Below are 25,956 nucleotides of genomic sequence, written 5' to 3' on the forward strand. Positions count from 1 at the left end.
AAAGTTTCAGTGGCACAATAAAATATTTTTTATGTTAAACTTCCAGTTAACTTAAATCATCTTCTGTAACAAAGGACTGGAGGATAGCCAATGTGACACCAAATTTTAAAAAGGGTTCCAAAGGTGACCCCGGCATTTACAGGCCAGTAAATCTGACTTCAGTATCAGGTAAACTGGTTGAAACTATAGTAAAGAACAAAATTGTCAGACACATAGATGAACATAATTTGTATAAAGGTAGGACTAAATGGTCAGTTTTCAGAACGGAAAGAAGTAAATAGTGGTGTCCCCCAGGAGTCTGTACTGGGCACAGTCCTATTTAACATATTCATAAATGATCTGGAAAAAGGGGTAAACAGTGACATGGCAAGATTTGAAGATGATACAAAACTACTCAAGATAGTTAAATCCCAGGCAGATTGTGAAGAGCTACAAAAGGATCTCACAAAACTGGGTGACTGGGCAATAAAATGGCAGATGAAATTCAATGTTGATAAATGCAAAGTAATGTACACTTGAAAACATAATCCCAACTACACATATAAAATGATGGGGTCTAAATTAGCTGTTACCACTCAAGAAAGAGATCTTGGAGTCATTGTGGATAGTTTTCTGAAAACATCCACTCAATGTGCAGTGGCAGTCAAAAAAGTGAACAGAATGTTGGGAATCATTAAGAAAGGGATAGATCAGAGATTGGCAACCTTTGGCATGCGGCAGCCTAGCCGGTTTGTTTACCTGCCGCGTCCACAGGTTCGGCTGATCGTGGCTCCCACTGGCCACGGTTCGCCGCTCCAGGCCAATGGGGGCTGCGGGAAGCGGCGTGGGCCAACGGATGTGCAGGCCGCTGCTTCCCGCAACCTCTATTGGCCTGGAGCGGCAAACTTCGGCCAGTGGGAGCCACGATTGGCCGAACCTGCGGATGTGGCAGGTAAACAAACCGGCCCGGCCCGCCAGAGTGCTTATCCTGGTGGGCTGCGTGCCAAAGGTTGCCGATCCCTGGGCTAGATGTTAAGACGGAAAATATCATATTGCCTCTATATAAATCCATGGTACACACACATCTTGAATACATCTTGAATACCGCGTGCAGATGTGGTTCAGAAAAGGGCAACAAAAATGATTAGGGTTATAGAACAGCTTCCATATGAGGAGAGGGGACTGGAACTTTTCAGCTTGGAAAAGAGCTGATTAAGGGGGGATATGATAGAGATCTATAAAATCATGTCTGGTGTGGAGAAAGTAAAAAAGAAAGTGTTATTTACTCCTTCTCACAACACAAGAACTAGGGGCCACCAAATGAAATTAATAGGCAACAGGTTTACACAACGCACAGTCAACCTGTGGAACTCCTTGCCAGAGGGTGTTGTGAAGGCCAAGACTATAACCAGGTTCAAAAATAGCTAGATAATATCATGGAGGATAGGTCCATCAATGGCTATTAGCCAGGATGGGCAGGGATGGTGTCCCTAGCCTCTGCTCACCAGAAGCTGGGAATGGGCGACAGGGGATGGATTAATTGATGATTACCTCTTCTGTTCATTCCCTCTGGGGCACCTGGCATTGACCACTGTCGGAAGACAGGATACTTGGCTAGATGGACCTTTGGTCTGACCCAGTATGGCTGTTCTTATGTTCTTATCTTCATGAATGTCCAACTGGGTGGAAGTTGAGCTTGGAAATAGAATAACACAAGCAAATATGTCAGTGCTGGTGAATGAATGTTAAGCGAATGTATCAGAGTCACAGTCATGGAGAGAGGAGAGAGACAAGTATTTCTCAGTCTTCTAAATCTTATTACCATAGTTATCTGTCATAGCAAACAGATTCTTGGCCCAGGACTACAGTTTGCTATGGAAAAATCTTACACCTGGAGGAAAACATTTAGTCTCAGCTGACTATAGATAATATGTATTACTAGAAGGTGTTCATTTGGCAAAAGAAATGCCCAAAAGAGAAAGTGTGCTTTAAAAGGCTAGCAAAAACCTAAAAAGTGCTCACTGATACTTGCATGGCTTGTATCCAACAGAGAGAAGTACTTGAAAAATGGTTGAAGGTAACAAGGCTTTTGTTTGCACTCTAAAACATGGTGGCTTGGCATTACTGTTAGAAAAAAAGTAGTGAGACAGAAACATTTATTAGTAGGATACTTGGGAAGAATATATTGTTAAAAAAATTAAAGGGGCAGATCATGCCTTGTGCAGAAGGATTCTGTTTGGCATATCTCTCTTCTCCTACGGAACGTTAGAATCGGCTGTCTCTGAGGCATTGTACTCATTGCTGCAATATCAGTGTATGGATCTACAAATGGGGAGGTCCAGGGTTGGGGGAGCTGGAGGATGCATGCATAGTCATGCTGGGTATTCACTCGTGAGTTAACATCCTCTAAAGGTGTATTAACTCCAGAATAGAAGTTACTCCATGATGCGAAACTCCCATCTGAGGGAAATCCAAGGGGCAGTGGGTTGCAGAGCAGATAGGAAGCCAAGGGAACAGTTGTAGGTAGCCTGGAGGCACAGGACCATCACACAGATGACTCTGGCCTCCATTAACTCCCCCCAACATCTTAGTGAATCTCCAGGAATCTCCAGATTCTCAGGGTTGAAGCTGTGCCCCCACTCTTCTAACTCAAGAGGTCAGACCCTTCCTCCTGATTGGTTTAAGTTAGAAGAAACTCCATGAGGGGGAACTCTAACTGGGTTTTTATGCCAAAGCATGATTTAGCTTAAATAATTTAACTATAGCCATTGCCATTTTTTCAGAAAGGAATTAATAGATCCCAAGACTAGAAGGGACCATTGTGATCATCTAGTCTGACCTCCTGTATTACACGGGCCATTGAATTTCCCCCAAATATTTTCTAGTGCAACTCTTTTAGAAAAACATCCCATATTGATTTAAAAAATGTCAGTGATGGAAAATTCACCATGACCCTTGGTAAATCGTTCCAATGGTTAATTACTCCAACTCAGGGATCGGCAACCTTTGGCACGCGGCCCATCAGGGAAATCTGCTGGTGGGCCGGGACAGTTTGCTTACCTGCAGCGTTTGCAGGTTCAGTCGATCGCAGCTCCCACTGGCCGTGGTTCACCGTTCCAGGGCAATGGGGGCTGCAGGAAGCAGCGACCAGCATATCCCTCAGCCCACGCTGCTTTCCACAGCCCCCATTGGCCTGGAATGGCTAACCGCGGCCAGTGGGAGTTGCAATCGGCTGAACCTGCAGACGCTGCAGGTAAGCAAACTGTCCCGGCCCTCCAGCAGATTTTCCTGATGGGTTACATGCCAAAGGTTGCCAATCCCTGCTCTAACTGGTAACATGTATGCCTTATTTCCAGATTTAATTTGCATAGCTTCAGCTTCCAACCATTGGTCATGTTATACCTTTCTCTGCTAAATGGAAGAGCCCATTATTAAATATTTGTTCCCCATGTAGTTACATATAGGCTGTAATCAAGTCACAATTAATATTATCTTTGTTAAGCGCAATGCTTGATCTCTTTCAGTCTACTACAAACACATATTTTCTAATCCTTAATCATTCTCATGATTCTTCTCGGAACCCCCTCCAATTTATCAACATCCTTCTTGAATTGTGGACACAGTATTCCAGCACTGGTTCCACCAGTGCCAAATAAGAGGAAAAATAACCTCAGTAGTCTTACACAAGATTCCTCTGTTTGTGCAACCAAGGACTGTGTTACTCCTTTTGGCCTCAGCGTTGCACTGGCAGATCATGTTCCTTTAACCTCAAGGTGTCTGTCTTTTTAAAAAAAAAATCCCAGGGACCAGATGTTTATTTACACTAAGGCCACTTGACACCACTTAAGCAGTACAGAGGGGTATTAAAGTGGGTTTAAATATCAATTGCTTTTACTTTATTTCCAGACGGCTCTGAATGGCACTGAGGTTGCCTAGCTTTCTGTGCAATACTACCGGCAGGTGCAGATTGTCAAAAGATTGATTATTATTATTTTATTAAAGACAGGTCTTTTGTAAATAGAGGATGTGGGGAAAATAGAGCTAACTCTGAGAGCCCACAGATAATCTGTTCCAATAGTCAAGATTTGTGAACATAAAAATATAAGAGAGGCCATACTAGGTGAGACCACAGGTCCATCTGTCCCAGTATCCTATTTTCCAACAGTGGCCAATGCCCAAGAGGAAATGAACAGAACAGGTAATCATCAATTGATCCACCCCCGTCACCCATTTCCCAGCTTCTGGCAAACGGAGGCTAGGGACTCCATCCCTTCTCATCCTGGCTAATAGCCATAGATGGACACTTTATGAATCATCTTATAATAATGGGCTATAAATGATCTGTTGTCATGGTTGATATGTAACACAGATATAATATCCAATTAATGCATGCTGTGGCTAGCCATTTTGTCCCCCCTCCAAAGCCTAATATACCAGGGTTTTAATCCATGAACAGAAAACAAAGCAAAACATTGAAAATAAAGGAATTTCTCAAACAGCAAAATAAGGTAATATATTTATATTTAGCCCGTTGTGAGTGTCCTGCTGCTCAGAACAGGTCAAGTTTGGCTTTCATCTGAATAAAGTATGTGTAACTTTCTATTATACAAGAAAAGTGTTCATGTGTACAGACTATTGCAAAATACATTGATTTGATATCTTCTTGTACACCACAAAGACAGCATTAATGGAACTTTTAAATAGCTTGGCTTGTAAAGCTGAGCTCGGCTTTTGGAACAAACTTGAGACTCTTGCTTATTCGGGCTGGTTGAAGTTGAGCATGCTGAGGAGGTGATGGGATTGATCTCTTTGGAGGAGGATGCCAGCTAAAATGCTCAAAAACTGCACCTTCGGGATTCCCCATAAAGCAGAATTATAGCTTCTGAAAAAGGAGACTCATGCCTATATTCTCAGTAATTCAGACATAAGGCTCATGACAGTCGCTGCCAAAAAAATAAAATAAAAAAAATCGAGAGTTCAAAGGGGCAGAAAAGGTGTTCATGAGACAAGTCACTTTAGGAAATACATCCCCCGCCCCGCAATACAACAATTATTTCACTTCCACGCTGCTGTAAAGCTATTTCAATAGCTTGTCTACCCAAATTATTTTCCTTTCATCATAGTGGGGTCCTGTAGTACCAATAAAATAAGTGGTCAGAATTTCATCTGCAGGGCTGTATTCTTTGTGGTTATATTGTAAGTCAGTTCTATTGAAATGCTCAAGGCTGAAATTTGGAATTAGCACAAAGATATAATTCAAAATGATAAAATAATCAATTGTTTTGTTGCTCTCCTCCAATTTCCTCCTTTTATTCCTCCCCTAATTGAAAGCCCCACACTGGGAAATTTATTTGCTGAAAATGGCTGCATGCAACTTGCTTTGAAACATAGGGCACTCATTCCTGAAAATGCTTCAGATGGGACAACATTCTCAGTTTTATAGTGTTCCCTCCCCTTTCCACTGCTGGCCTCAAAGGCAAAGGTGTGTCACCCCACCACCTGCCTGCCCATTTCATTTATTTGTACGAGATACTATAATAAAGACTATGAATAAACTGAAATGTGTTGGGCTGGGGATCTTCTGAGCTAGTGCAACTTTACAAAAATAACTTTCTTCCTAGTCTTGAATGCCTATATTTTATTTTTTTATTTAAGACCTGTTTAGGCCTTGTACATGTGCATGAGGTGGGGGATGGAAAGGAAGGGTGGAGAGCAGTCATCCCTAAGTATAGCAGCTGGATGCAATTGCAGGAACTGTCCCTTTCCTGCAGGCATAAGTCAGCCCAAAGGAGGAGAGTGAGGATGAGGAAGAGGTGGATTGTAGCAAACAATGCTGCATCATCCTAATGTGTGGTAAACCAGAGGCACGTTCCTCATGCATGCCTTGGAATTCCAGAGGGATGTACACTCAGAAGCTTGCCTATACAAAAAAATGTGCTCTTAATTTCTCCAAACTAGGTCTCTGTTGGACCTGAGATAGAGGGAGGGAATTATAAAGATGAAAGCCTTAAAGGCAGCATGTGCTATCACTGGTCCTGGAAAACCAGACTCTAAGCATTGATAGCACAGCAGAAGGCACAGCAAACCACAACATTTGTAAAAGAACATAAGGAGAGGTAATTTCTATATGAGCTTTTGCAGGACTTTAAAGTTAATCAGAGGTTGGTACCCATATCATAGGCCACAACACAAGTGTTTAACCAGAAAAGAAAACAAAAAACATAAGAAAACTGAAATGATCAGAAGACAATGTTCTCCAAAACAATCCATCCCCTTAGCCATCAGCCAAGGTGCATACAGATTATCACTGGGGTGCAGGAAGGGGTGGAAGTTACAAAAAATGCATGGTCTTTTGCACCAGATAAATGATATACTTTGTTCTGAGGATTCCTTTCATGAACTGTATCCCTTAGGAAAATGAAAATTATGCTACCTGGAAAGATATCCATGTCCAAGCTTTTCCTGACAGCTCTATAAGCATCCCTCCATCCTCTGCTCTGATTAATCTAAATGTTGCAGCACATAAATATTAGAGCCTTGTTGTAGCCTAGTCGTAGGGATCCAAAAAAGGTTACATTAAAAAGGCTCTACTGCAGCCTGTAGGACAATGTGTCAGGAATGAGTTTCAGCCTTCACTTTGTATGAGCACAAGCATGTTTTCTTTCTAAGTTCGACCCAAACCTGAGAAACATTCAACAACCTGAATTCTCATTAAAATCTTTGTGAGAGTTGATGTTGCTCAGCAGCTTGCAAGTCTGGGCTGTTATGTACAAATATAAACAATGAGTAAATGGATACTAAGTACTGTATTAGCATTCTTTTGTGAAGCCTTTCTTTGTAGTAGGAGCTGTAGGGTAACTGTAGTGAGAGCTACTCCTTCAGATTTAGCTTCAATTCTCTGTGCTGTTCATTTTCCACAAAGTGATGAATTCTTGAAATCCTAAGCAAGAGATAGCTTTCCTGCTAGTGAAAGATTTTTGCTCTTCAAAGTCATTCCCCAGGGAGCCTTACAAGCTGAAAACTGTTGAATTAGTGCCAGCATGGATTTATTTTATAAGTCTGAACAGGGATGAACAAATATTTATTGTAGTTTATGGCCCAGTGGACTACCAAAGTGAACTGTTTAGTACACTGGAACATGTTTTGTGGCCTACATAATTCAGTTGAGTTTTATAAACACAACTAATGGTGCTTATTCAGGAGACAATGAAAAATTTCCTTCTGAATTCCTTTGAAAGGAAGTAGCTGTTAATGTTTTACTATTTCTGAGTGGGGTAGTTGTAATTTTTCCCTTGAACATCTTCTAATATAATATTTTACATTTATAAGGCAGCTTTTTTTCCAAAAGAATCTATGAATACTTTACCTTTATCTATTTATGGGAATCTTTTCCTGAACCACTGAACTGCAATCTCGACAGCTGCTTAATGGCACACACTGGAGCAATGTCATGGCAATTTAGGACAGGAAGTGAAGGAGAATATTCTGGGAAAGTTCTATGGCCTGTGTAATACAGGAGGTCAGAGTAGATGATCAGCTTTTGAAATTTATGACTGAAATAAACTAGCAGAAACTATCAAATGAAAATGCGAAGCTGGGTTTCCATTCTTAACTTGCACCACTGAGAAAAAACAAACAGCCTCAACTCTAAAATATCTGTAATTTGTTGGTTTGTGTCATAGCCTTAATTTTTCATTAAAAATGGTTAAGATGGGATTAGTATTTATTAAAGATGCTGTCCTGACAGCTGTGGAACCACAAGTCATATATTTATCCATAGCATGTATATGCATTACCAGTTCTTATGCTATACTTTCCTCATACTGCTCCACCAACTGATTCATTTCCTATCTTGAGGGATCACAACCCATCAGGAGAGGGTAGTTCAGGGTAATTCAGTGCTAACTCTTTTGTATTGTTGCCCCGTTTGAACCGAGTGGTTAGCCAATATTTGGGATCTTGTGGGTTTGTGTGGGGGAGACAAATTGTTGATGGAGTCAGATATTTCTTTGATGCAATCCTGGTTCTTTACAAGGAAAACAAGAACATAAGAATGGCCATACTGGGTCAGACCAAAGGCCCATCTAGCCCAGTATCCTGCCTTCCAACAGTGGCCAATGCCAGGTGCCACAGAGGGAATGAACAGAACAGGGCAATCATCATGGATATCCCCTGTCGCCCATTCCCAGCTTTTGGCAAATAGAAGCTAGGGATGCAATCCCTGCCCATCCTGGCTAATGGCCATTGATGGAACTATCCTCCATGAATTTATCTAGTTCTTTTTTTTGAACCCTGTTATAGCCTTGGCCTTCACAACATCCTTTGGCAAGGAGTTCCACAGGTTGACTGTGCATTGTGTGAAAAAATACTTCCTTTTGTTTGTTTTAAACCTCCTGCCTATTAATTTCAAATGGTGACCCCTAGTTCTTGTTTTGAGAAGGAGTAAATAATACTTCCTTATTTACTTTTTCCACACGAGTCATGATTTTACAGACCTCTATCATATTTCACCTTAGTCGTCTCTTTTCCAAGTTGAAAAGTCCCCATCTTATTAATCTCTCCTCATATGGAAGCTGTTCCATACCTGTAATAATTTTTGTTGCCCTTTTCTGAACCTTTTCCAGTTCCAGTATATCTTTTTTGAGATGGGGCAACCACATCTGCATGCAGTATTCAAGATGTGGGCGTACCATGGATTTATATAGAGGCAATATGATATTTTCTGTCTTATCATCTATCCCTTTCTTAATGATTCCCAACATTCTGCTTGCTTTTTTGACTGCTGCTGCTCATTGAGTGGATGTTTTCAGAGAACTATCCACAATGACTCCAAGATCTCTTTCTTGAGTTGATAAGTTTATGGAGGAAATGGTATGATGGGATAGCCTAATTTTGGTAATTAGTTGATCTTTGACTATTAGCAGTAAATATGCTCAATGACCTGTGATGGGATGTTAGATGGGGTGGGATCTGAGTTACTACAGAGAATTCTTTCCTGGGTGTCTGGCTGGTAAGTCTTGCCTGCAGGCTCAGGGTTTTACTGATCGCCATATTTGGGGTTGGGAAGGAATTTTTCTCCAGAGCAGATTGGCAGAGGCCCTGGGTTTTTTTTGCCTTCATCTGAAGTGTGGGGCACAGGTCACTTGCTGGAGGATTCTCTGCAACTTGAAGTCTTTAAGCCATGATTTGAGGTTATTACAGGAGTGAAAAAATTATTATTATTATTACAGGAGTGGGTGGGTGAGATTCTATGGCCTGCATTGTGCAGGAGGTCAGACTAGATGATCATAATGGTCCCTTCTGACCTTAAAGTCTAAGTCTAGTCTAGGAGTGGTAACAGCTAATTTAGATCCCATCATTTTATATGTATCGTTTGGATTATGTTTTCCAATGTGCATTACTTGGCATTTATCAACACCGAATTTCATCTGCCTTTTTGTTGTCCAGTCACCCAGTTTTGTGAGATCCTTTTGTAGCTCTTTGTAGTCTGCTTGGGACTTAACTATCTTGAGTAGTTTTGTATCAGCTACTCAAGACAGTAAATAAAATACATAAAGTCCTGTTTCCCTGAACACAGTATGGATCAAACAGCAGGAGACAGCATATTTGCTTACAGATCCAAATGTCTTTCAACTAGCTCTCTACCAAAAAGCTCCCTCTCTTAGCTTTTTCTCAGGGTCATGCTACAAGTACATCTCTAGCAGTCTCTGGAGCTTCCTTGTTGCCTTAGCTGTGTGCTTCTGTGGTATTTCTGCTCCTTCTCTCACTCACTCCACATAGCTCCATCAAATATTCATCCCCCTGAATTTGCATTGAGTCTCTAGGGAAACTCCTTTACACCAAATAGCTCAACTCCTGTTTCACCTTGCATGTCACCTCTGTTTTGGGTGGTGGCTCCTATTGTTTGAGCTATCTATTTGATAAAGGAAGCTTACATGCTTTTTTACATTTGTCCTGAATGAAGGGTGGCTGTCACAGCCACCAGTATCAACAAGGTTTCACCCAGCCCCAGCATATCCACACTGCCCATCATCTCAATGGAGTCTAAAATGGTGAGTTCCTGTATGATCAATCCAAAACTGAGGCTAGGTCTACACTACCCGCCTGAATCGGCAGGTAGAAATCGATCTCTTGGGGATCGACTTATTGCGTCTCGTCAGGACGCGACAATCGATCCCCGAATCGACGCACTTACTCCACCAGCGGAGGTGGGAGTAAGCGCCGTCGACTGGGAGCCGCGGCAGTCGATTTTGCCGCCGTCCTCACAACAGGGTAAGTCGGATCTGATACGTCGAATTCAGCTACGCTATTCGCGTAGCTGAATTTGCGTATCTTAAATCGACCCCCCCTGTAGTGAGGATGTAGCCTGAAAGAAAATAAATAATTTTTAAATTACAAGCGACATAAGCGTAACTAGTTACATGGTGTTTTTCAGTTTCACACCACCAACATAACTTAATTTCACTTCCATCAAAACCTGTTTGGACTTGTTCTCTCTCTCTGCCTGATTTCCTATCAATCATCTGGAATTTCAGGATCCCAAGGAATGTCTATTGTTTTAGTGAAACCGGCTGGCTTTTGTTCTAATGGAGAACTCATCTCTGTCAGAACCATTCCAGCCTCAGTTGCCAAAGCTATATTATCAGTTATTGGGCAACTATGCTAAAATCCTGTCCCCGGATATCTCTGCAGATGGTCCTTATGGATAACTCCCAACTATATCCAGTACATCTAATTGGGTTGGTACCGTATAGTGTCCTTCTCTAGGTTTTATCTAGCCTTTCTACTCTTCTTTCTCCTAGTATTGTGGAAGCAGACCAGCTCCCCTCTTTTAAAAGTTTTCCCCATATGACCTATGTCATAGATGCTTCATTTTGCCAGAGGCTATCCTCAGATTTTCTCTAGGGAAGGTATGCGCTTTTTTCAGTTTTGGATTAGATGGTTTCTGCGTAGTCCAAATGACTCAAATCTTTGTTCCTCTTCAGGAACACTATACATAATGTTTGCTGGGATCCTTAGCTTATGCCTAAACATTAGGAGTACTGGGTTACACTTTTGCTTTCTTTGACAGCTCTACTATAAACTATCAAAAGGAGCAGGATACAAATGTAGCCAGCTGAACCCCCAAAGGCCTGTTGAATCTTAGCACCATCCCATCTGATTGCAGGTGCACAGGTGTGGTGTCAGTTTCATGGATCCGTAGAATCTCACAAACTTGGAACCCCAAAGTTGGAATACTCTTAGATAGAGCTGGCCAGGAATAGAGCTGGGCAGCAAAGTGCAGGGGCCCAGAGACATACCCTAAGAGACTTTTTGGTTAAGTCAGGTTAGACTGTTTGGTTAGGTTCTCCCAATCCAACAAAGACATAGGTTGTATGCATTGGTCCAGCACAAGACTGATACTGGGGGAAGCCAGCCTATTAAAATAGCCACCTCGCTGGTTACCAGTAGCAAAAAGAGGAGAGGCCTTACAGGCCATTGAGGAAAGCATAATTGAGGAAGGCATAATTAAAGCTTCAAGCAGTTCTTGGCCTCAACCATCATTCTGGTTAAGAAAAAAGATGGCAGCACCAGATTTTATGTGGTTTATGCAAAACTAAATAAAGTCACATTAAAGGATTCTTATCCATTACCACAAATAGATGATAACTTGGATGCTGTAGCAGGTCCAGTCTGGTTTTCCTGATTGGGTACTGAAAGTGTGTATTGGCAAGCAGAAGTGGATCCAAAGGAGAGGGGAAAAAACCCTGCTTACTGCATAGGAGATATTTATAAATTTAAATAAAAAATAAATATGTTTTTAAACTAACTAATTCCTTTATTCAAGGCCATTAAGTAAGTGGCTGTGTTACACCCACTTATGCAACAAAGAAATAATTTAATTCATTTGCTCTAGGTGTCATTACAGCGTGTCAGGTAAATAAGTATTTAGCCAAGTTTTTTCTTAAATTTTAATTGTAAAAAGTGCTGGTTTTACAACCCTGTGGCCTGACACCTGCTATTTACCTCCAAATCAGGTATAGCACATCTATCCTTACCCTGTGTCTTAACCTGCAGGGACTATGAGTAGTGGTTCAGTCTCCCTGTCTATTCAGCACATGGCATCTCTGCAGAAAGAGTGCTAATGCATGTAATGGTGTTTCTGTGAGCTGGAAGTCTGTCCACTCGGAAGTTGACTGTGATCATGAATACATTGCACAAAGGCAACTAATCAGTGGTCATATATTAAGGCATTCACATAACTACTGTTTTGGATCATATTCAAGCCAGAAACCTAAATGTAAAAGGTTCTATGTCTCATGACGTTTCCTGAGCCATCCAGCACGCCTCAGGCTATTTTCTAAACCAATGCAATGTAATTTATACAGCAATGCTGATTTGAGTGTGTAAATATGTATCCAAGGATGTGGAATACGATAGTTTGTAAAAAAAAAAAAAAAAAAAAAAAAAAAAAAAAATTAAGAAAAGTCATTACTGAGCACAGAAAAATAACACTTTCAATGTTTAATATTTTAGTTTGTTTACTTTCCTTTTCAAAGTAGAACAACCAATTAAACCATATTTTGGACTTGGCAAGGTGAATTTTTAAAATCAGAGATGATTTAGAGTTATGTTAGCAGGAAAAATGTTTCTAATTGTTTTTTTTAAAGTTGCTTACTAAGGATATGTTGTTAAAGGGACAGTTTTGTAGAGTCCTTGTGTCCCTGTATTGGGTTTAGGGTCTTGGGAGCTTATCCCAGCCTGCAGCCTGGCATTATGGCATCAGTGGAGCCATGCTTCCAAGGCCTCTGCACCTGCAGCAGTTGTCCTTCTGAACTCCTTGTAAGGGTTGTCCCAACACAGAAAGGATTAATGGAGAAGGTAGCAGCAGTACTAGGCAGTATTTCCTATTCCATGTAATCTGTGCAGCGGTGTCAGGAGAATGATGTGGCCTTACTCCTGGGCCATGGCCTGCAACATCCCCAGTGTGGTTCTGCCCCCATGTAGATTTATCTACAGTGTCCGAAAAAGAGAAAATGGTGCCACAGAGGTGACTGATTCTATCTCCTGCACGGAGAAGGTGATATTTACATGCAGACATGCATGGGTCTCTTTGGGAGGACAGTTATTTATTTGGATGAAGATCAAAGAACCAGAGGTCTGGGTATTATTTACATATACTTAAAAAGTGCAATAAAGAATTAAGTATGATGAAAAGAGGTATGTTTTAAGCCCATGTTAAAGCTTTAATTTTGTCCAGTGGTTTACTTAGAATATAATACAGTTTCATGCTAAGTTAAATTGTTTTTCAGTTTTTCAGATAAAATAATTGTGTTTTAGAAATTAAGAGGAATAAAGTACATGGTATTTTGCCTCTGACACTGTTCTTTAACACTTAGCTGCATGAAGTATTCAATCAAAACACACTAACTGTAGGCAAGGGACAACATTTTGTAATGTTTTCCATAGGTCAAATGAATATAAAATAGCTTCTGCTATTGCATAATATCTACATAGAATTTTAAGGTGAATTTTCATATTTTTGTTCTGTGTTAAGCTACACATGATCATAATGCATGACCGCTAACATCATTTCATGAATAATAATAAATCTTCCTCATTAATATGTCTATCTTGAAAGGAAGTAGGTAATTTCAGGTATTGGAGGTATCTTTTAGGGCCTGATCCTGCTCCAGCTGAAGTCAAAGAGAACTTTCATTGACTTCCGTAGGTGGAAAATTGGTCCCAAGCATCACATATGCAGTACTGATGGCATATAACAGCCATTACTGCCAGTGAGTTATGCACACCCAATTCTCCACATGCCAGGGAGAAAGTTTACCCATAAGAATACATCTTTCTTGCTAACACTGAAATGAACTGTTACTTTAGGGAAGAGCTGCTTTTACGCTGTCATTTTCAATAGAGTTAAACAACATGAGGTTTAGTATTGGTCACAGACCAATGATCTGTAAACCAACTCTGCACTGTCACATTGATTTCAACTAAAATATTTTTGAGAAATTTCCATGTATGTAACTCCACGCGGGGGGGGGGGGGAATAAGTAATTCAAAATGTTTTGTAGTATGTTAAAGAGGAATGAAGTGGCACGAGCCTACTGTTTATTCTACCCCCTTTTTGCTGTGCTTTTGAAGCTGCTTGTTAATTGTATAATTAAGAAAGAGAAATTAAATCTGTTAGTAGCCTGGTGTGGATTATGTGAAAATGTTCCATGGTGCTGTAATGAACTACAACTGTGTATATAAACCTGATAGATTAGTCATGAGAATGAGTAGTCTGATTACAAACTATTAGTCTGGGATATTACTTTAATTGAATTAGAATAATTATATATATTCTTTAGAGAGGAATATCATAGTTTCAAGAAAATGCAAACGGAAGATTTGTCTTCATTCCTGAAGGTAATCCTAACTCAGGCTGCTTACTGTCTATTAATATTAATGAAGAAAAAAGAATTGTGACAAGAAAGCAATGGGAGCCCAGACATTTCTTTAAGCACAAATTTATACACACTGTAGTGTACGCATAAGAAGGGGGAAAAATCAGGAAATTGCAAATATTTTGTAATAACCTATTTTTTCTTGCCAGGTTCATTTCATTTTAGTTTCAATAATTTTCCTTTCCTGTCTCTTTCATATTTTCTTTAAGGCCTCATTCGATTACAAGAGCTCATTAAGGCTCCATCGCGGTACAACTTGAGACTAAAAATCCGTCAGTTACCAGCTGACACAAAGGATGCTAAGCCTTTACTGAAGGAGATGAAAAGAGGCAAGGAGTTCCATGTGATCTTTGACTGCAGTCATGAAATGGCAGCAGGCATTTTAAAACAGGTAATCACTACATCACTTCAGATGGCCTAGTATATTTCCTAATAAATAACAGGAACACGTTGTCTCAACTGATTTTAAAATTTTGTGTCAATTTTACTGAGACAACAAGGAGTCTGGTGGCACCTTAAAGACTAACAGATTTATTTGGGCATAAGCTTTCGTGGGTAAAAACCTCACTTCTTCGGATGCATAGAGTGAAACTTTCACTCTATGCATCCGAAGAAGTGAGGTTTTTACCCACGAAAGCTTATGCCCAAATAAATCTGTTAGTCTTTAAGGTGCCACCAGACTCCTTGTTGTTTTTGTAGATACAGACTAACACGGCTACCCCCTGAATTTTACTGAGCTCTTTCTACTGGAAAATCAACCAAGTCCTCCTGAGCTAATGTTATCTGAGATTATAATGATAGGCACTTTTCTTTTATTTGGTTGGGATGGAGCAAGAGCTTTATTTACAAGTCTCTGGAGGCAAATGTTACCTGGAAATTTTTTTATATTATCTTATAATGATGAATGTCCTGTTGGTTCTACACTCATAGACTGGCACTCTGAACAGAAAGCTAATTTAGAATGTTTGTTTAGTGTTATTCTGCACAATGAACAATTTTGATTTAGACTTCTAATTTTAGTATATTCCATAATCAAATGAATAGGATTCCAATAGTGTGTTTCAATAATAGAAAACTCAACCTTGCATTGATTTAACAAACCACTTGAGTATGTTGGTAAATTAAATCTCTCTTTTCCTTACCAGATGAGCACACTAATATGTTCCGCTGAGAAAATTACTCATACTGTCAGTTCCCTTGGGTATTTTCTTAGGGGCTAAATTCTCTCTGCCTTTCTGCCATGAGTGCAGAGGACTCTGAACATAGTCAAACTGCTGCATTTCCATTGTGTGCAGGTGGGAAGGCAAGGAGCATATGGCAGAATTCACAAGAGCTTGCCCAAACTTTCTGCCCCAGCTGTATGCTACACAGTTGTACTCCACTGAGATCCTCCAACTTCTTTAGGGAGAGGGCCAGGGAAGTGGGTACTAGTTATCCTCCTTCCCTGTCTAAGGTGATGCAGCACATTCAGGGTGTATGGTAGCACTGAGGTTGCAGTAGTGGTCTCTGAGTAGCTCCATTGCTGCTCTATAGTTTTGGTGAATGAGAATTCCCAATGCACACAGGCACTCCTTAGCTGTACCCAGTGCTGAGGTTTCACCACTTCGCAAGAAAATGAGGTAATTCTTATAATTTGATCATATTAATGAGCTTGAAGTTAAAAACTGGAATTTGGAAAAAAACCCAGCTGAAACAAAAAGAAAAATCCTACACTATTAATTCACAGTTTTCAATAGCAACTTTAATTCATATTTATTTTTACCTCATCTACATTAATAAAAAATAGAACTGGTTAGGAATTTCCCTACATAATATTTCTTTGTCGAAAAATGCCAGTTTGTCAAACCCGAAACTGTTTGTGGTAAAGGGTCAGCTTAGAAGTATCTTCTCATCTGAAAAATATTGGAAAAATAGTTTTTAATTTGTTGAACTGTCCCATTTGGACACTTTTTAAATGACAGGTTTTGAGTTTTGGTTTAAAATGACTTTTCAGAATTATAGTTCACACACACACACACACACACACACACACACACACACACACACACACACACACACAAAATAAAAAGTCAGAATAGAAATGAAACATTTTGGAATTATCCATATGAAAGGTTTCAGTTGACCTGACCCACAATTATTTTTGGATTATTGGTTCATGAAAATTTTCAATTTTTGACTTTTTGTCACAATTTGGGAATGGAAAAAAAATTGAAACCTTGAAAACGCCTGTGGGATACAAAAACTATTTCCCACCCTCCTCTAATAAAAATACATGCATTTGTCTGGAGAGAAAATAAAAATTAATCTAGGGTAGGTTTTTGTAATCAGCTAATTATAACTACCGTATCTCATATTTTACGGAAATGTGGTATAGCATGTTAATGAATCGATACTATATGCTAGAAAAACCCATGCACATACAGATCTTTCTTTATTATGACTTAATTCAAATGCCTTTTATGATTCTCAGTAATGTGGCACTTTGTTCTACTATTGAAAGAAACACTTTTGCCCTTTATTTTCTTCTATGTGCAAGCCACTCTCATATTGGCGGTCTAGCTAAAATCATGTTTAATTATTCACAGACCACAAAGATTTAAGTAGAAAATATATATTAATGCTAGTTGAAAGCCAATAACTTTAACAATAAATCCATCAAATTGCATTATTGATGATGCTCCTGGTAGTTCCTACGTGAAAAGCAAACTGGACTTTTCACAGTATCCTGTATCAGCAAAAATATATGTGTGCTACAGGGGAATAGGGAAAAAAATGAAACAAAACAAAAAAGAAAACAAAAACAAAAATCTGGCCTGTACATTTTATGAGGTGTATCTTCATTCTATCCCCTGTCTTCTCACTAACTTATTAGAGGAGAGGATTTATCAAACATAAGATTCCCATTCCAAACTATTTTAACCAAATTTAAACAGTGTAAGCAAGCTACTGAGAGTGTGACTCTGCTCAGAATATGCAGTAGAAATTCTTTTATAAGACTTCAGGTTTTACATTTAAAAGTTTGCTACTTTTTAGAGTTTTTCATTCCCCTCACTTTTGACAATTAAGGAGAAAGTCAACTAAAGCCATTAACTTCATGCACTGATGATCCTTTAAACAGCTGACCTTAGTATTTTGCCAAGAGTGAGGCTCTGCTCTGAAAATTGACTCTGTAAAAATGGCATTGTGGGTTTGCATGTTTGTCTCTCGGTGACTCCTTGCCAAATATGTTCTGGTTACATGTAAACACACATACACACATATATGTTTTTTAAAAGATGCTCTTGCTAAATGCCAGCCAAGCAATATCTTTTTCCGCTGTGACATTCAAGGTGGGTTTTCAGGCCAGTGGCAGGCAAGAAGGTGGTAGGGGAGACCATCTCTTCTTATTGTCTCCCCTGTAGCTCCCAGAGCCCTCAGAAGCCACATCCTCTCTGTGAGCAGGAAGTTCTTCGCAGCAGCTGCTCAGAAGTGGCCCCATTGGCTGATGCAGGGGGATACAAGAGAGAGTAGTTCTGGCTGCTCCCCTGCTGGGAAATGAGCACCTCAGGCACCCTGCATCAGGGAATAAAATAGGATTTCTATTGACTCTGCCTGCACTTGGGCAGGTAGCACCTTCTTTCCTCCCAACACACAACCACATTGCCTCGCATTGGGGAGGAAGGAGATTGGTCCTAAGCTTAAGCCTTTGTGGGGCAGAGACATTAGAACCTGCATATAAACTGGATGTGGCAGGGGTGCTGGAACAATTTGTATAGTGGGGGTGCAGAGAGCCATTGAACCGAACAGTACACCCTGTATATAATGGAAACCACTTCAAGCCAGGGGGTGCTGCAGCACCCTTTGTACTCCTAGTTCTAGCACCTTGTGAACATAGGTTCATTTTTTCCCTTGGGAGGAGAGGTTGAAAGGGAGGTAAATTGTTTGGGCTATATAATGGATTCAAAAGTCTGGGGAGGTAGGGAGTTTATACTAAGGCCAAGAAAAGAACTGTGGATGGATTTGGACAGTGAAGGGATTGAGAGTGGAGGTGGGGAAGAGGATGGATAGGAAACAAAATGAAAGGACCATGGGGCTAGAGAATGAGAAATAAATACAAAGAGGCATATGGAAGCCCCAACATGGTGAAAAAGAATGAAAAAGATGAAGGAAACTTTGTCTCCCTGCTCCTACTCCTTTCTCTGTATTCCAATTTCTTTCACAATGTGAAGATGGAGTGAACAGAATGGAGGAGAATAAACAAGGGAGCCAGCAGAAATAGTGTAGCATGAAGGCGGTGAGGAAAGAAAACTCTGAGCGAGGGCTTGTGGGAGATGAGGGGAGAAAGAAGTGCACCCATAGGAGGAAAAGTGAGGAAGACAGAAAACTGGGAAGGGAGAGAGTTAGTGTCTCCCTTCCCCCATGCCCTCCGTACCTGGAAGACATGGGGGCCAGAGACAGAAGATAGTGGAGTGAAGAAAGAAGATTTAAAAAAAAGAGCGAGAGAGAGACAACATGGCAAAATATAAAACAAGATGTGTAGGACACTTTTCTGTGAGGAATTTGAAAACTTTGCAAGACCTGATTGTGGGCAGGGCATCTAATGGCTTTACATTACATACAGGAAAGAAGGCAACCTGGCTTTATGTTTAAAAAAATGAACCATTACCAAAACATATAAATCAGTGCTGACACTGTTTTAGTTTCAGTGTTTGTGTGAGTGTGTTGGTGATGGGAATGATATGCGTATTTTTGGAGCCCAGGGCTTTTGGTATTTTAACACAATATAACTTGCCACTGGTGAATTATACTTGAATTCTAAATAAATTGTGGGTAGACAACCTTTTGTGTATTTAGTTTATTTTTTGGCCTAAATTTCTTGTCTAAAATCTTCTAAAATCCAGGAAATAACATCTGATATGTCATAATTTCCCAGGATACTGAATCCCCGTTCAAACTTGTAGACTCCTAACTTTCCCACCCCCATAACTACAGTGTTGTTGTGTCTTGCCTTCTCATGCAGCGTCACAAGCAGCAAAGCTTCTGGAGGACAAACTAGGAACTTTTATATATCTGCAAATTTAATTATTTCCAAATTCTGTTCACAGTGACTCCTGTGTAGTCCTCTTGCCATCAGTGGGTTCGAACTGATGTAATTGACAAAAGATTGCTGTTCATGCACAAAAAGAAACAGAATCCAAATTCTTCTCCCATAGCTATGTTATCTTTTTAGTGCTAAAAAAGTAACTAAAAGTTTTAGTTACTAAAATGATTGGATATAAAGCTTAATATACAAAGGAGGCTGTTCTGCAGAGTGCTTTTCGGATTGGAACTGCCCTTTAAGGTAGAAGAATAATGAATTAGAATGAGGAGAGAGCCCCAACCCACTGCTTTAAAACTGTATTTAAGAATTCTTGCCTTTATTTTGTTAACAAAAATATATAAGAAATTGAAAATACACAACTGAGCTGAAATTATTCGGTGTTGTGCTTTTAGGAAGGCAGGAAGACATACTTGTTAGTTTTCTGTACTTTTTGAATAATGGTACCAATATTTGATGTGCTCCATTAATGCTAAAGAAATATGGTAAAAGTGCCCAAAGTTGGATCTGTTGATCTGTCTGTCTGTGTATCAATCAATATCCTACTTATTTTGCTAACACTAGTTTTTAATTGAGTAATATTGTTAATCAAATTAGAATTGTGTTTCTCATTAGGTTATTATTTAGTGGAGACATTATAAATACAATGAAGTAAAATATTCTTAGTTCAGATTTTGTGTGGCAAGTTAATGCTCCCATTAATATGTAAAACTATAAGCCTCTTTCACAATTACTGCTCTAAACATTATAGTAATAATCTTTCTATCAGAAGATCTGGTTCATAAATTCCTTTAATAGTCAATAATCTGTTCTAACTATTAAGAAATGATTTGCTTGACCTAATTTTAGTATAATTCCTACCTTATAGTCTGTTCCCAATAGTGTTCCACTTTTGCTTTTTAATTTGTTGTAAAGGTGCAATTAAAAAATGTTATGTGACCACAGAAATATTAATCTTTTGTTTATTTTTTTTAGGCTTTAGCTATGGGAATGATGACAGAATACTATCATTATATCTTTACCACATTGGTAAGTAGCTTATAAAAAAACATGCTAATGACATCGAACAAAGGCCTTAGCCATCTTAATTACATTACTTGACAATGTGAAAGAGGTCTCTCAGGAATGGTATATGAGTATGGGATGTTTTCTCGATCAAGTTTTGTTATGTCCAATGAAAACTCATGAGGATATATTAATTTAATGTTGAACACTGTACACTGATAACTGATAGACCTGAGAAAATTATTTTGTAGCATTAGAGATGTTAATTTTTGTGTAGTGCTGAGAGCATAATCAATCCACAATTAATAATTATTCTGTGAGTCTCGTCCTTTTTCTCCTTACTGTTTTTTCCATGAACATGTTGTAAAATTCTCAAATATATTCATTATTCCAAGTTAGTTATTAATTCCTTCAGCAAACAATTCTTGGTCCACAGATGAGTCCTAAATAATTCGTTGTGAATAATTGCAACCCACAATTTAAAATTTCCTGTGTGGCATTGTTTCTTTTCCTTTATGTAAATACTAACTCGGCAGGAATGGAGAGTTCTGGAATTAAATATGCAACACAAAAATCAACTTTGATGAATATTGGAGCATTCATGCTGAAAATTCGGTGCTAAACTCAAGAACTGGAAAAGTTGAATCTAAATATGCTTTCAAATTTAAACAAATATCCATGTGACAATTTTTTTCACAATTCACTCAGTTCTACTCTCAAGCAATGTGTTCTTGCATTACTTCCGAGCTATATATGAGAAGGCTATCAGGGAAGAATTTAGAAGTTTTTAAAATTCCACCCTGAGAAATGGGAAAACATTAGGAAAATTCAAATTATATACATTCTTTTATTTTACTCCTATTATGGCTCAAATGGGCACATTTAGTTCTCAGTTCAGCAAGGTTCTTGAGTGTGTGTGTGTCATTTTAAGCATGCAGGTGTTCCCACTTCAGTGGGTCTACGTAATGTGTTTAAAGTGAGGCACGTGCTCAAGTACCTTGCTGAAATGAGACCTGTATGTGGACTCAATGAACAGTCATCACTGAATCACAGTATAGAGATTGCAAAACATGGAAAACAGCAGCACTGGAACAGTCTGAGTACTGGCCTTTAATGAAATAACTCTTAAAGATGAACCTCATTAGGTTACTAAAAGCAGAGAAGATCTTACATAACCATAACTTTTCTTTGGAAAAGTAAATGATAGAACGCTTAGGGCCTTTGTGGAACTCGGAGATGCTGGAATTGCACACAGTTTATAATTCACCTTGTCAGAGCTCTCAGACTGACCAAATGATTCCAGACTTCTCAGTTTTAATTTTGTATATTGTATTTTCATTTGTTTCATTGGTGAGAATTGCTGGTTTGAGTGACTTGAGCTTTCTATCTCATTGTAGTTGGTTCTTTGCTTTTATATTTTAGAATGGACTTTTTACTAAATTTTAAAATTAGGATTTTGCTGTAATTAAATATTTCCATTTGCTTCTTGGAACACTAGTGTCTTTAGATTAGTGAAGGACCAGCTTGAATCAGTGAGAGCAAAGGATAATTTGGCACACGCCAGCTGATGATGGATTTTGATGCTGCAGTAGAGCTCTGTAACTTGCAACAGAGTTTCAGCTGCTTTGATTTATTAATTGCTTCTTACCTGACACAGTGAAAGTCCTGTCAAATAAATTTTCCAATCACAGCATTTAAAGCAGTCTTCAGAACTGTATTCTCCAGTGATTGATTCAGGGGCCTAATGCACTAGCTCATTAATACACTGAGCTGTTGTGTATATTTATTATACTTTTGTACAAACATGAATGTGTTTGGATTAAATAATTTGTTATGAGGTCGGGGGATTTTTGTGCAGATGTTTGAAAGCATCTGAAATTTGAAGGGAAAGAAATCCTGTAAGAGTACAGCATTACTGCAACATAGTTCTCGTTACTTTTAGCTATTCTGTTAAAATGTACAACGTCTTTAGAATAAGGACACAAGTATGGAAATTTATAAATAGATGTCAAACTGCAGGCACACTCTGAATTCCTACATATCCAGCACTTAATTTGTGATGAAAGAGGTTCTGGGGCTCAAGCAATTAGGTGCTGAACCTCAAGCAATTTTTTTATATTCATAACTGATGCAGCAAGCCCACAGGTGCTGGGGATATGAACTGCCAAACCAAGAGATGCTGTGGCTCAGCTCAGGTAAGCCTTGGCACAAATTAACTACTGTACATATCCTATACATTGTATATGAAAAATAATACCATAAACCCTAATTGGAATCTGGAAATCTTTGAGATTAGGTGTGAGTTCTAATGTTAACAATGAGCAATTCATCATATACTGCGTTCCTGGTTATTGCTCTCCTGTCTCTTCAGTGGTTAAATGAATGCATTCTGATAAATATCAGCCCTAACATTACAATTTCAGAGAAAACTAGAATATATTAAATGGGCAATGAAGGACAAACACTGTAGGTTGAAATGTATGGAGGATGCAGTGTTTGTCAAAACATAATATGGCGCAGGACTGCTAAATAAGGGTGTGTATCACCTTCGCTAAACACATTACTAAGGAAATCAGAAAAAAGAACAGTCTTGGTGAGGCCTGCTATGTAGTACTGAAGCACTTTCTGCTGGTTGACTCTGCTTACTGAGTCATAAAAGTTATATTTTTCATGAACTTCATATTTAAGCCCCAATTCTGCATCAGGATTCCCTAGCGAAGATCTCTGGACACCCCAGAGGTGCTGAGGTCTGCACTGGAGGATCACAATGAAGGATTGGGACCTTGTTCTTGAAATCACTTGTTCCATCTGAAATTTTTACTTATTTTTCTTTTTTTTAACCTTATTTTTTCCCCTACAGATATGACTTTTTTTTCTTTTAGAAAATATATTAATTAAAATGTTGTAATACTATAGAGAAATGAATAGCTCAGATTAATTAAAGATATTTATGTGTTCTGCAGAACAGGAAAATATTGTATTCAGTAATAGATCGGTATGAAAGATGTATAAAAGACAGAATATGCAAAAAGTTACTGGGGATATGCATTTTTCTACAACATCCAACTGAAAATGTCTTAATTTAATAATGAGCTTTTAACATTTATTCTGTTTTTGAGACAATGGAGACTAATTCTCTACAAGGTGTTCTGTAGCTCATTAAGGTAAAATAATGTTACAGATAGAGCAAGATAAAAACTGGAAGAGTGGATAACGCTTAGCAGAGAGAGATAGTCTGAGGAAAGTGCAGGGAATCTGTCATTTTATTTTATTTTGTCATTTAAATTCAGTATCTGAACTATAGAAAAAAGGATTATTAAATTAGCAAATAATATTCAAGTTTGATTAAGTTTTATGGAGTATTTGTAACTAGAAATTTCAGCCGCTGGGCTTAATTTTTTCCTAATGTGATTTGTTTATGACTGTGGGATATGTTCTTTCCTCTGTACATACAGGGAACTCCCACTAGCATCAGTTGGAGTTATGTGTGTATAAGATCATGGCACATTACAGTGCTTATCTCCATGGAGGTAGTTAAATCCTGAATTAAGAAATGACATATATAAAGCACTTATGTGACAAACATCTCTTTCAGGACCTTTTTGCTCTTGATGTGGAACCTTACCGGTATAGTGGTGTTAACATGACTGGATTCAGAATCTTAAACACAGAGAACAGCCAGGTGGCCTCCATCATTGAAAAGTGGTCCATGGAACGATTGCAAGCGCCTCCTAAACCTGATTCAGGTTTGCTGGATGGATTTATGACGGTATGAATACCAATTTATAGATTAGTTTGTGCATGCCTGTCTAATTACAAAACCCTGCCAGTCACTCAGTTGTTCTAAAGTCATGGGACCAAATTTCATTTTAATTATTGCCCATAGATCAATAGTTGCATTCACAATTGATAGACTAAAAATGTGACTTAGTACTGAACAGCCATACTAATTTTACCTCAAACAAAATACTATATTTATATTTACTTGCAACCTAATATCTAAAAAGTATCAGGGGGTAGCCGTGTTAGTTTGTATCTACAAAAACAACAAGGAGTCTGGTGGCACCTTAAAGACTAACATATTTATTTGGGCATAAGCTTTCGTGGGTAAAAACCTTACCCACGAAAGCTTATGCCCAAATAAATCTGTTAGTCTTTAAGGTGCCACCAGACTCCTTGTAATATCTAAAAAGTGACTGTTATTTTTGCTTCTTTTTGTATCTTTTGAACTATGTTCTTTACTTACTTTCATTTAAAGGGGGAGATATTCTAGATTATGCTAATTCCAGAGCCATTTTGTCATAGCACAGAGAAATATTTGTCTGGTGTTACAATGGATTTCTTTAAAATGGATTATGTAATTTAACACCAAAACTTCTCCTTTATAATAAAAAAAATACTTTGTTTTCTCAAGTCAAGTTAACATATCACTAAATAAGAAAGTTTTTTGGCCTATTTTAGAAATCTCTTGCCCTATAGATTTCTGATTATTGGAAATCATTGGATAAATCCAATAATAGCATTCCTAGGATATGTTAATACTTTGCACAGGAAGCGCCCTTCCTCCAATGATCTCCATGTGTTTTATAAACATTATTTATTCTTCACACTGTCCTTGTGTGGTAATTATTATTATACCTATCTTAGAGATGGGCAAAGTGAGGCTGAAATTAACACCCATGTTTTCAAATGTATGAGCAGCACCCGATGCATACTGAAGAGTTACACACTCATATTTATGCAGAGCCCACAGAATATATAGCATGTGGGATTGTCCAATAGGGAATGTTAAGGAGGAAGTTTGATTCCTTGTTCGAAATGGCCTCGTATATTTGCATATGCGTAGTAATGTTTTCGAATATAATCATTTATGGTTTAATAGTAGGTATTCATTGATCTGGCATGTAGGATAACATCATTTATTTTGTAAAAAAGAAATATTATGAATGATATCTTGGCCCCCATTGAAGTCCTTGGGCGTCTTGCCATTAACTTCAGTGGGGCCTATGTGATTTTTCCTTATGTTTATAAAAATATTATCCATATATTATGTTCTTGTCCAGAGCCACACATACTGATGGTGCTCTAAAAATTAACAATAGTGGTATTTAGAGATGTTTTTAAAAATATGTAATATTTCAAGGTGCCATTAAAGTTAATTACATCATAAAGGTTTTTATAGTAAGAAGTGTATTTAAACTCCATGCACTGTAATTACTCATTCAGAAGTTTTGCTAGAAGTCTATGGAAACTATGGAACTGATTATCTTACCCCAATTTTAGATCAGTGTTACTCCATTAGCATAAATTGACTTACACCTGACTTACATTGATGTGAGTGAGGTCAGCTCAGGCTTTATCGTTATAAGGTACCCATCCAAAGTATAGAGCTTTTATGAGAGATGTCTCTTCACTAATCCAATAGGAAACATTTAACATACTGTGGCTTTTCCC

The 25,956-nt window shown here is 38.6% G+C and overlaps 1 protein-coding gene across 1 annotated transcript in view; it reads left to right on the plus strand.

Moving 5' to 3' along the window:
* Window positions 1-25,956, plus strand: part of GRIK2 (glutamate ionotropic receptor kainate type subunit 2) — a 591,009-nt gene that overhangs the window by 200,821 nt on the left and 364,232 nt on the right. The window contains exons 4-6 of the mRNA XM_065402064.1: window positions 14,630-14,811; window positions 20,473-20,526; window positions 24,098-24,271. Coding sequence (XP_065258136.1) covers window positions 14,630-14,811; window positions 20,473-20,526; window positions 24,098-24,271 — 410 coding nt within the window. The remainder of the gene's footprint in view (window positions 1-14,629; window positions 14,812-20,472; window positions 20,527-24,097; window positions 24,272-25,956) is intronic.

This window comes from Emys orbicularis, chromosome 3, assembly GCF_028017835.1.
Source record: "Emys orbicularis isolate rEmyOrb1 chromosome 3, rEmyOrb1.hap1, whole genome shotgun sequence".
Taxonomy (NCBI): Eukaryota; Metazoa; Chordata; order Testudines; family Emydidae; genus Emys; species Emys orbicularis.